This window comes from Bombina bombina, chromosome 4, assembly GCF_027579735.1.
Source record: "Bombina bombina isolate aBomBom1 chromosome 4, aBomBom1.pri, whole genome shotgun sequence".
In the NCBI taxonomy this organism is placed as follows: Eukaryota; Metazoa; Chordata; class Amphibia; order Anura; family Bombinatoridae; genus Bombina; species Bombina bombina.
The window spans coordinates 423,471,091-423,484,242 of NC_069502.1; the positions used below are offsets into that span (position 1 = coordinate 423,471,091).

The 13,152-nt window shown below is 38.3% G+C and overlaps 1 protein-coding gene across 2 annotated transcripts in view; it reads right to left on the minus strand.

Moving 5' to 3' along the window:
- The window catches only part of IL1RAP (interleukin 1 receptor accessory protein), a 524,293-nt gene extending 511,187 nt beyond the window's left edge, over positions 1-13,106 (minus strand). The window contains exon 1 of one of the 2 annotated variants that reach the window (XM_053710238.1): positions 12,401-13,106. In XM_053710238.1, coding sequence (XP_053566213.1) covers positions 12,401-12,444 — 44 coding nt within the window. In that variant the 5' untranslated portion in view covers positions 12,445-13,106. The remainder of the gene's footprint in view (positions 1-12,400) is intronic. The other variant, XM_053710241.1, reaches the window with a different exon arrangement.
- Between the last annotated feature and the right edge of the window lie 46 nt (positions 13,107-13,152).

Here is a 13,152-nt window from a genome sequence, read left to right on the forward strand (position 1 = left end):
CCCCAGGAGCTGCTACAGGCCCTACTAATGGAGTTTGAGAAGGATATGACCAGGTCCATAATTAATTTGCTTCATGTGCCCCAGTCCGAGATTGAGGAGAGTGGCAAGCCTTTGCAATCAGCTTCACCTATGTGGACCCCGGGAGATAGTGAGACACAAGCTGCCAGATGCAGATACACTTCAAGAAATTACCTGACCTCGTGGAACTTGGCCTATCCCTGGGAGCAGGTCTTAGAATGCTCGCTTTTTAGTGAAAATGAAGCAAAATTTGTGGCTTCTGGCAGCGGACCTTATTCCATGCTAACATGCACATCTACCTCGCAGTGGTCGGGAGTAAAGGGCCCTTACTACCCGACCATTATATATGAATCTCCTAGTGGGGTGGCCATCTTGAAGTCTTTGAGGGATTCCCGCACAACAGACCGATCTGTCTCTATCGGTTGCCGACAAGAGTCATATAACCAGGGGATTAAAGAGACAGATCATTGTGCTCTGCCACAACTCTACGATCCTTTGTTGGGACGGTTGCTGCAGAGAGCTGGCGTAGGATAAGTACTTAACTTTTACTGAACAGAACCTCTCCAATTATGGAAGACAACCGCAACCTAAGAACTATCGGAACTCTCACTTAACAGCAGATATATTTTCATGAAGACTGTAAGATCAGTTACTCCAGGATCCTTGAGGGTGATGAAAACCCCAGTTGATTTACACATGTTTCTGTTCACTGTTTTAGATTTTATTGCATGGAATCTATGCCTTTGATAAGCAGTGTCTTACTTTTATCTCTTCATATTGCATACATAGATCTCCAGTTGTTTTTTTTTTTTGTTTGTTTTTTGTTTGTTTTTTGTTATATATATATTATGTTAGCATTTCTGCATTCTGTTATAGGATCTATACTTTTTTTATGTGCCTAGGTTGTTCTATATTTAATGTGATACTATTTAGCCACTTAATTTAATTTTATATATTTGCTAGGACAGTCTGATAAGATGTTAATGTCTGAAACATAGGTTTTCGGGAAAGTGCATTGTGAATACAAGTATAGTATAATTGTGACCATCAGCTAATATGTTAACATTGAATCTAGTGTATGCCTATATCATAGCAATAATTACATTATGAAGATTAATTAAGCACTGTCAGGCTTCTAATTTTCGTGTAATAGCTATTACTGTATTTGTGTTATATCAATGTTTGTCATGTGGCTTGGTATGCTGCCTGCGGCCCGGACAGCATATTCTAGCCCTTGTGCTTATTGCAGTCACCTATACTCCAACATTCTATATAAAAATTCACTTTTTTCTTTGAGACGTGAGCAATTGTTCATACTAGCATATCCATTGTTATTGCCCTAGAAACCAAAACAGTCTTATTTTATCATATGAGTCTTAGAGTTCTCCAGCGTTTCCCTACATTGCAGCATAGCTCCTATAGGGAGGAGTTAATATTATATTTACTATATCTATCTTGCCCTATATGTAGGTGTGTTTATTATTGATTATATAGAATACATATTCATGAGCTGCTCTCCTTCTGTGCATCTCCAGAAGTAACACTAAAGAGCTATTTTAAATATATATATATATATATATATATATATATATATATATATATATATATATATATATATATATATATATATATATATATATATATATATAGGGATTGGAGAAAATCCTAGTATGTCGCCCCTATTTAGTTTTAAAATTTCAACCCTCATGAAACTTCGACACCCTTATGTTCTGCTCCGCCCTCCCTAAATATTTTGTTTACTAGATAAACAAAGGAACTTAGATTCCAAGAAACCCTTCCCTTCAACTATTTATAGGTTTCATTTACGAGCCATATTCATACTACCCCTTCCCTTGTTGCTAAAGATTACAAATACTTTACATGTTCTATCTGGTATAGTCATGTTTTATAAGTTTCAATAGCATCCAAAAGGTCCATAGGGGACCTTATATTCATGTAAACCTCCTTTTATTTGCTATAATAAATGCGTTAGTGGTCCGAAAGAGACCCATCTTTTGGTTGGGAGGCAAGAAACTGAGGATTACCATTAGATAATATTCCTTTAGTTGTATTAAGTACATGCTGCTTGGATAGTTGGTGACATTGTTGTATTAATCATATTTTATTCTTTTCATATATTTGTACTTTTTTGCTCAAATGTCACTTCTATGCTAAGGAACGTATTATATGTATATTTCATTTTGCTTGATATTTCATAGTGGATTGTCTGTATGTATATTCTAATCCTCAATAAAAATATATAAAAAAAGAAAAAAACAACTAAAAAGAAAAAAAAAAAAAAAAAACTGGCAATGCCGAGGCAGTATACAAAAAATTTACGCTATGCAAATTAAAGAAGAGAACAAAAATTCTAGATCTTTACAGATTACAAAATAAAAATGCATTCTGGATAACCTAGAGAACAATAAAAAAAAAAAAGATTTTTTTAATGCACCAATTCATTAATACAACAGTCACACAGTAATACACTAATGTAATAGTATAAAAAAACTATATATATATATATATATATATATATATATATATATATTCAACAAGTGAACGCTTAACCCCTTAAAGGGACAGTCTACACCAGAATTTGTATTGTGTTAAAAGATAGATAATCCCTTTATTACCCATTTCCCAGTTTTGCATAACAAGCACAGTTATATAAATACACTTTATACCTCTGTGAGTATCTTGTATCTAAGCCTCTGCAAACTGACCCTTATTTCAGTTATTTTGACAGACTTGCATTTTAGCCAATCAGTGCTGGATCTTAGGAGATCCACGTGCATGAGCACAGTGTTATCTATATGACACACATGAACTAATACCCTCTAGTGGTGAAAAACTGTCAAAATGCCCTGAGAGAAGAGGGGGCCTTCAAGGGCTTAGAAATTAGCATATGAACCCCCTAGCTTTAGCTTTCAACTAAGAATACCAGGATAACAAAGCAAAATTGGTGATAAAAGTAATTTGGAAAATTGTTTAAAATTACATGCCCTATTAGACTAGACTGTCCCTTTTAGGACCGGGCATTTCAGATTAAAACTACCTCAAAAGACCAGAGCATTTTCAGCATTTTTGCTATTACTGCTTTTAAAACAGAAATAAAGCATTGTTTGGGGGGTTTTTTTACCTTTCAAAACGATATATATATATATATTTTTTTTTTTAGTAGACAACCCAAGGTATTGATCTAGGCCCATTTAGGTATATTTCATGCCACCGTTTTTCTCCCCCCTCTTATTAGAATTTCCCTTCTCTAAGGGTTTTATTTCTGCAGTGTAGCGGCCCCACTTTTTTCCGCCCCTCCAGCCTGTTTCCAACCCCCTCCAGCCCATTCCCGTCCCCCTCCAACGATGGGCTGTCCACCCGCCTCCCTTCTGGTGCTCCCACACCACCAACGATCGGCACTATCGCAACCCAATGCAGAAAGGGACACAGAATATCTCTCTCTGCATCGGTCTTTCTGCACTGCCCCACTTGTGGGATATGCAGAAATAGCGCAATCTCGCTACTGGTAGTGAGATAGAGGTAGAAAGAGGCCGAGGACAGCAGGGACGTACAGGGCACAGTACTGGTCCTTAAGGACTAAACGACCAGTGCCGTACAGGGTACAGGGCTGGTCCTTAAGGGGTTAAAGGGACAGAAATATCAAAAAAATAAATGTGCATGGGTGCATTTCAATTTGAAATAAGCATTTTTGCAATATACTTCCATTAGCAAAAATTCTTCTAGTTATTACTGTTTTGCTGCAGCATATGCACATATACTGAGAAGGCCCGTGCACCAGTATTCTAACACTGCACCTTATCAGAGGGCTGGCAGTGGTGTGTACTGCTTCTGAAAACATCATTCAAGCTACTACTGACTCTCTGAGATGTTTTGTTTGAATACTGGTGCACGGCCTTCACAGTATATGTGTGTATGCTGCAGAAAAACAGTAATAACTTTTACTAGAACCATTTTTGGTAATGGAAATACATTGCAAAAATGCTTATAATTAAAATTGAAATGCATGTTTAATTTTTTACCTAACTCTATAATATTGAGGAAATCATAGGACCCTTTTCCTGTATTTCACGTATATAAGCACATCCCACTTTTTATTTCAAGCATAATCATGAGGTCCAATGAAAAGAGCAAAAATTTGCCACACCTTCTGAATGGCTTACAATATCATCTATGAGCCTTTAAATAAAAATTAAGAAAAAACACAGTAATAAAATACAGATATTCAAGAAAATTGCCACAGCAGAATTTTTTTTTCTTTCTCTCTCTCTCATATACATATATATATATATATATATATATATATATATATATTAGGCCTGTCAAAAATAATCGTTTTGACGATGCATCGCGATGCGGCATGAAACGATTCTGCATCGATGCGCTGAGACGCGATAATCGATTAACGTTACCCACGTGACCAGCCTCCAGGAAACGTAAAAGAAAGTGCGCGAAAGTGCGCGGTACATCGTTTTGACGTCACTGACGTCACGTCACCCAATAAAGCAACATGGGCGCTCATGGGCGGTCTCTTGAAGTGCCGAAGTTACGCAGTAGGAGCAAAGCAGCAAAGCAGGAGTTTGTTGCCTGAGATTGATGATGGTACACGGCGGTATACTACAGCTACACGGCGGGCTCATTTTTATTTTGTGGGAGACAGAGGAGGAGACCTATGGTGAGAATTAGACTAACTAACTGTTTGTTTAGTTAATAGTTACCAAAACGTTGTACATTTTGCCAATGCCATGCCATAATTGCCATTGCCATGCCTGCCTATTGCCTCAACTGCCTACTACTTGCCAATAGGTAAGAGCAAATCAATAAGGGGTACACAATCACATTTATTACACAATAAGGGGTAACAATTAAATACTTGCCTTATTTACTTAACGTAGTATGCTGAGCTGACTGAGGCTCAGGCTGCTGCATAATTAATTGCTGCATTATTGAATAATATTGCATATATAAAAAATGTATTATAAATAAATATAGTATACTATTATTGTCTAATAATGTCTCTATTAGTCTAATCTGTATCTATTATCTACATGTTTTTCACATGGATGGATGGCCTGGTCTGAAGTTCTAATATTTTAATAATATATTAATTCAAGAAAGTGCATGCAATTTTAAACAACTTTCCCTATTATATAATTTGCTTATCCTTTGTTGAAATGCATAGCCTCCTCCTTGTGCACAAAGTATTATATACTTATAGTAAGTAATGTGTGTGCTGTGCAATGCATTGCTAATATGTCATCAACAAACGATATCTGAGAAGTATGAAGCAAATTAAATAATAGAAGAGTTAGTTATGATGTTTATTTAAAATTGTATTCTCTATCTGAATCATGAAAGTAAATGTTTGGGTTTTTGCACCTTTAAGTGTGTAATATATTACAGTAACTGTGTCAGTGAGTGAGTGATGTCCCCTGCAATTATCACAATGCAATTTGTTTTAAAATTTATGTTCGCAAAATGTATGGCATTGGCAAAGTAGTTGAAGTTACTAGTACTTGTTGATTTTACATTTGCGGCTTGACATTTTGACAACTGGAACTTAGTGTATTTTCTTTTTTTTTTAACACTGACAGAGTTTGACGTTGACAACAACATCATCCGTCACATATGTACATGTCATGCTAAAATGACAGAGGGAGACAAAAAAGATAGAGAGATAAAAAATGCACCTAGCATTTTAAAAGCAAGCATCTGGGCACATTTTGGATTTTATGAACATACTGGAAAGCACGAATTGGACAAGACACACGCGGTTTGTAAAGCCTGTCACACAAAAATTAAATACCTAGGGAATACTACTAACTTGAGAAATCACGTTAGACGTTTTCACTCTGAGATGCTAACCCCTGCCGCTGTCGCCAGTGCCACTGCCAAGGAAATAACAAGACTAGCTGAAGCTCATCAGCCAAGAATTGATGCAATGCTGTCAACTTTGCCACCCAACTCTGAAAAAGGGAAGAGAATAACCAAAGCTGTGGCAACTTTCATAGCGAAGGACCTACGGCCTTACTCTGTTGTGGAAAACCTTGGGTTTCGCAACCTGTTGAAGACACTAGAGCCACGTTATAAGATCCCGTCACGCAATCACTTAACAGAAAACGTTATACCTGCACTCTACCAAGAAACAAAAGCTCAGGTAATTGCATCAATGAGCCAAGCCAGTCGAGTCGCACTAACGTGTGATTCATGGACTTCAGTCACGACGGAGTCTTATGTAACAGTAACTGCACATTACATTAGCAAGGACTGGAAGATCTTGTCGCATGTGCTGCAAACGAGAGCAGTTTATGAGTCTCACACGGGTTCTCATCTGGCGGAGCTACTGTCTCGTGTCGTGGAAGAATGGCAGCTGTCCGATAAATCTGTAGTGCTTGTGACCGACAATGCTTCGAACATGATTGTTGCTGCTCAAGTTGGAAAATTCCCTCATGTAAAATGCTTCGCCCATACACTGAATCTCGCATCCCAGCGGGCGCTGAAAGTGGCCACGCTCTCCAGGCTTTTAGGCAGAGTGCGACGAATATCAACATTTTTTCACCGCAGCACTACAGCAAACCACTGTCTGAAAGAAAAACAGAAATGTCTTGGCCTGAAGAATCATAAGCTAATAACTGATGTGACAACAAGGTGGAACAGCTCATATGACATGGTCGAGAGGTTCCTAGAACAGCAACCTGCAATCTGTGCCACATTGTTGTCTCCAGAAGTCAGAAAAAGTGAGTCAGATCTCTGCACTCTCAACGAAACAGATGTGTCAAATGCAGAGGATGCTGTGAGTGCATTAAAGCCAATGAAAGATGCAACCACACTGATGTCAGAAGAGCGCAATCCAACTGTTTCTCTCATTGCCCCTCTAAATGCACAACTGCTCCAGAACATGACAGACACCATGGGAGACACACCCATGATCCATGAGATCAAGAATGCCATCAAAACAGATCTCCTGAAGAGGTACAGCAGTGAGGCAGAGAAGAAGATACTTTATACAGCCTCTGCCCTGGATCCTCGTTTTAAGGGACTGCCTTTTATTCTCACAGAGGAGGAGAGATTGGAGATATACAGAGGAGTGACTGAGGAGGCTGCATCCTTGGAGGTAATTTTAATTGCATCATGTTTCTTGAATAGATGTGAGCTGTTGTATGCATTTATTTATGCATTACTGTCTCTCTGAGCACACACATAGCATTAGCTGGCTGGCTGCTCGAGGTAATAATGAATGCTATTTTTTCTATTCTTTTGTTCAAACACAGATTGAGTGTACTAGTACAGTTACATCTAGGAGGACAAACGTGGATGAAGTGCCACTGCCTGAGGGAAAAGAAACTCTGGAAGAAGAATCAGCCATCGAGGAGGATAACCCTTCTCCTCCCAAAAGAAAGTCCACATCGCTTCTCATGACTTTGCTGGGACAGTCTTTCACTGACACTGAAGGTACAATAGAACCCAAGACCCCCTATGCCAAGGCTGAAGAGGAAATAGAGAAATATTGTAAAGCCCCATCTCTGCCTCTCACTGAAGACCCTTTGAAATGGTGGCATGTACATGAGGTCATATTTCCCCTCCTCTCTCATTTGTCAAAGCGATACTTGTGTATCCCAGGTACAAGCGTGTCTGCAGAGCGGGTTTTCTCCACTGCAGGAGATGTGGTAACGGCTAAAAGAAGCACCCTCAAACCAGAGCATGTGGATCAACTAGTGTTCTTACAGAAAAACCTACATATTCCATAATTCTGAGTAGTGATTCAGGTTTATAATATTAATATTTAATGTTTTTTGGCACATCCAGAAGAAAGTGCTGTGTGCCCCACTGCCCAGTGCAGACTACTGTTAAGTTATTTTATATTTGTTACTGTTATATAGCTTATAGCTTTTTGAAAAATGAAGCTTAAAACCTTGAGTAAATCTTTGTTGGATCACAAAATATACTAGTACACTACACGACACGACCGACCACGTCACTCTGTCACAGTCACACACACACACACACAATACAAAAGAAACAACACACAACTGCACACACCTCATGTGTGCGTGTCAGTCAGTGTCACCCTTCACCATGATTCACTCTTTTTATTATGTGTGTTTTTTTTGGTATTGTTTGACTGTGTGTGACTGTGACTGTGTGTGTGTTGTGTAACAATATATTTGTGATCCCATAAAGATATTGATAATCAAAGTTAGTAAATCTAGTAGTTCAATGCTACTTCTTGTTTAATGTCTATTACTACTTCTAGTGTTACTGTGATGTTTGCCAATCAGGAAGTGCTCTGTTTTGTAGATGTTGTGCTATTGTTACAGCACACCCCTGTATTGTTTGCAATGCAGTGAGTGCATAGTGCACACTGCATAAGGGATTATTAATATTATTCATTCACACTAAAAAATTGTCTATTTTAAATAGACCCTTTAAGAAAGATATCATATGTTTTTGTTTATGATCCCAATTCCCAATCCCAAATGCCATCCCACCCACTCCCAGGCAGATCTGTAGGGGTTAACCGAATATAACCAACCAGTTAACAATAACAATGTGTGTACTGCAGTGTCTAACTGTCTCTTTATGAGTGTGTGAGTGTGTCTGTGAGTGAGTGCCAGTTTGAAAAGTTTGTATGTATCTCATTCTCTATGAGTGTGTGTGAGATGAGTGTATTAACTGCCTTTGAATTTTTTTGTTTGTATGTGATTGTGTGTCTGTCCCAGTGTCACTGTCTAAGTGTCTATGAGTGTGAGTGTGACTGTGGCTGACTGTGGTGCCATTGAATGTTTTTGTTTGTGTGTGTGTCCCACTGTGTCTCTAGTGTCTGAGTGTCTAGTGAGTGTGACTGTCTAACTGTCTATGAGTGCACTATGCAGAGAGTGAGACTGAAGCCAAACCCCACTATAGGGGAAGGAAAAGCCTTGAGTAAACCTTGAGTAAATCTTTATTGGATCACAAATATACTGTACACTACAGACAGTACAGCACACACACAGTGCCACACACAACAGCACAATACAAAAATAAAGCACACACACCTCAGGTGAGTGGCGTGCCACCCTTTCTTCACCATGATTTACTCCTTGATGTCTGTGTCCTTTTTTATGTATTGTTTGTTTGTGTGTGACTGCTGTGTACTGTTCAGTGACAGACTCAGTCACTATTCAGTTGTGTGTAGTACTGCTTTAACAGTAACTAATAACTAACTAATTATATTTGTGATCCCATAAAGATAATATAATCATCAAGAAGAAACTGTAGTTATAGTAGTTCAGTTCAATGCTACTTGTTTTAAATGTCTCTCTCTCAGTCTCTAGTACTATTGTAAGTCTGTAACTGTGTAAACTAATTGTATATGTCACAATCACATGTGTGTTGTGTGCACACTCTGTGCTTTTGTGTTGTGTTCCAGATTCTTCACGTGATGTTTGTTTGCCACAAATTGACAGTCATGAAGGCACAGTGGACTGCACCTGTAATTTTGTACCTATAAGGGATTTATGTTTTGTTTTCTGAGGACAATTTTCACACAAATAAGGTATTATGGTGGTAACTTAAGCTTAACCTATCTATTTGGGTTTTAATTTAATGTCTATTATATTATTATTACTAAGTAAGTAAAGAAATTAAATTAAAACCAACATAGATAGGTTAGACATTTATTTGTTGTTCATGTTTCTTTACAAGTGTATAGTGTACTACTTACTAATATATAATATATACATTTAAATATTTTCTTTTACTGAAGAAGTACACTGTGAGCACTGCACTTTTTACACTACGTACTCTGTAACTACAGTTTGATGCCATAATATTGTTTCCAAACCAATACAATTGCCATTTAGTATTTACTGTTCTATAAACTGTTGTTGTCTGCTGTGTTCAGACTTTGCCACAGGAAGAGTGTCCTTTTTTGAGCTAATAAAATAAAAAAAGAGTTTATTTCAATACTTTGACTTCTTGAATTTTTTTTTCTGAAAAATTTAAAAATTGGGCAGAAATAGTGCAGTAATCGTGATGCATCGCGATGCATCGTAGAATCGAATCGTATCGAATCGTTACGATGATAATCGTAATCGAATCGAATCGTGAGACAGGTGAAGATGCGCAGCTCTAATATATATACATACATATACACACACACATACATACATACATACACAGCTTCAGGCAAAGGAATAGAAAAGCTCCACACAGCAAGGAAAATGAGCAGCTCTCGGTTACAAAAATCTCAGAACTGCCAGGACTTAGATCAGTACAAATAACAGTCCCTGTCTTTCACTGTCAAAGACTCAAGAAGGCTGGTAAACTTAAGGCTCACTAGTAATATGAATAGGAATCAGGTTGCGCTGTAATGATTCAAGTTTTATTCACTATGCTATACTCAATAGGTTGCAGGGATTTAGCAATGCTGTGTAATGAGTGGAGTGAAAGCTGCTATTTGATCAAGGAGTGAAAATTGTGTGCCCTGCTACAAAGCAATGGGTGTTCTGTGCTACAGAGAGATGTGGATGATGTGTGTAGTATGGAGCAGTGGACACTCTATGCTAGGGAAATACTGTGTGTATTGATCTTCTGTGCTGTAAGCAGTCTACTCTAGGACACAGTGTGCTGCTTGGAGGAGGATACCGTGTACCAACCAAAGAAAGTATTACTGTGTATAAAAGAGGGAGGATGCACTGTGCTTCAGTGACAATGTTTTCTGCTACACAAATCTTGCAATGATGCTGTATATTAAGAGTATGGTGTAATAACCTTGGAATGCTGTTTAAAGCAGGAAAATCAGCACACCCTGTTCTGCTGAGTGATGCTGTGTGCTGCATGGAGTCAAGAATACTGCTGAAGACTTTGGGTTTTCTGCAATTACTGCAGGTAGTTAAGGATGAACTGTGCTGCAGTGAGGTGAATATGTTGTACAGTATATACATAGAGATACAGTCTGCTGAAGTCATCTAGGCAGGCTGTATATGCTGTATGTACTAGGGAGTTAAAGATGTATTTTATACACAAGCATACATTACTACACACACACATTATGTATAAGTATATATATATATATATATATATATATATATATATATATATATATATATACACACACACACACACATAGATACACACACGCCTATACTTATAGTGCTGGCTTGTAAATTTTGAATATGGTAGGGTGCTAGACCCCACCCCTTGAAACAAAGCCCCACCTCTCAGTTGAAAGTATAATCTCTCTTTAACTATGAATTTAACATTTTTGCAGGGTTTAAACAAATAGAGCATTTTTATTATAGCACTAGTGCTTACAAATAACATGGAGCTAGACACAGTTATATGCAAGCAATAGGGCAATAATAAAATTCACTAACACATTAGAGCATGTTCCTTCTGTATTTTTGTTCCTTCAATGAATATACTCCCACTCTAAAATAAAAGCTGAAAAACATTCCTGTGCCCACATTTTAGCCATATTGACATCACTGCTAGGATGCAATGCCTTTCATTCTCACTTGGGACACCAAACAATTAAATATGATGGTGGAGGTGACCTGGAAATGCCTTTTTCACTTTGGTGTACCCAGCCACAAAAAACAGCAACAATAAATGATGCCCAACAAATGAACTACAGGCACATATTTTAACAATACCTGACCTATTCACAAATTGTCTCAGAGAGCATTTTCATACTGATGGAATTTCAATAAGGATATAGATAGATAGATGATAGATAGATAGATAGATAGATAGATAGATAGATAGATAGATAGATAGATAGATAGATAGATTATAGAACACCTACATTTTTTCTGCATACCAGGGAAAAGTTTGTTACAGTTACAAATTAGCAGACACAATGAGAATTTGGAAGTCTGTTTTAATGACTTATAGTATAGTAAGCAATGAAGCACTAGAAAAGAGAGAAAAGTCACAGAGCAAACTTTGAGGATGCCTTTGTACAAGCAGCTTATAACAAACAGCTGCCACCCGGCCAATATATATATATGACAAACTGTTAGGAAAGGAAGAGAGCCAGTAGCAATATATGCTAGAGCCAGTAGCAATATATGCTAGAGCCAGTAGCAATATATGCTAGAGGGGTTGACTTGAAGCCAGCCACCAGCCCCGCTGCACAATTAATCCCTTACAAACTTGTCATTCAACACAGACTAATCAGCCACGGAGGTCTTAAAGGAAAGTTTACCCAGTAAACTGGGCCAGCTGTGTCACAGAATATATTAGAAAGAAGGGCATACGAATTAAAGCAATGAGTTTCTAGCTACGAGTCACATAAACAATGCTTGCAATGAGTGAAACTCCATAAAAACAATGACTTGACAGTTCTGGGAACATCAACAAACCCGCTGTGCCCCTTTACCTCGCATGGTGGTAGTGAGAAGACTTCTTTTTCAGTGCAATCATGAAGTCCCCAGCCCTGCCAGTTATCAGACAAAAACCCTCGTAAAGCCAAAGTGCAGCACATCAGCAGAGAAAAAGATCCCTCTTCCTTGTTTGCAGTTTACCTCCCTTCTTTTGCCTGTATGTCTGAGCTTATTTGTTCTGCACAGCTTTCTCCTTCTTCTTGCTCTTCTGTTACACTGATCCAGATTTCTTTCTGATCACTTACACGATGAGGGGGGCTGGGTTATGCAATGGGAAGCAAGATGTCACAGCAAGCTAACCAGGTAGGGTTACCACCTGGCCAGTACTTTACCGGCACAGCTGGTATTTTGTTGTCTCCGGCTGGGATTGTGCCTATATCAGCAATGCTAATGTCGGTATTTATTCAGGCTGCAGTAGTAAGAATATCAAGTAATCCTCTGACTTCCCCCAGCCCAACAGACAGCAGCTACAGAACACGGAATCATTTCATACACTTTATTCTATTGCAGGAAGAAGGTGGGTGGAGCCCGGAGCGAGGGGGTAATAGAGGAGTCAGAGCTGTATGTAACAATGCTACTTATACAGAAAACAGACACAGTCTGAGTGGCATAGTGCTGCTACTTCAACGCATTATACACGCATAAAAGCTGCTAGTAGCAGCGTTCCTAAGCTTCACTTTTGTGGTCTAAATGCTCCAGCAAGCTGCATGGAAGGGGAAGGCTGACAGAAGCAGTGCTTATTTCATTA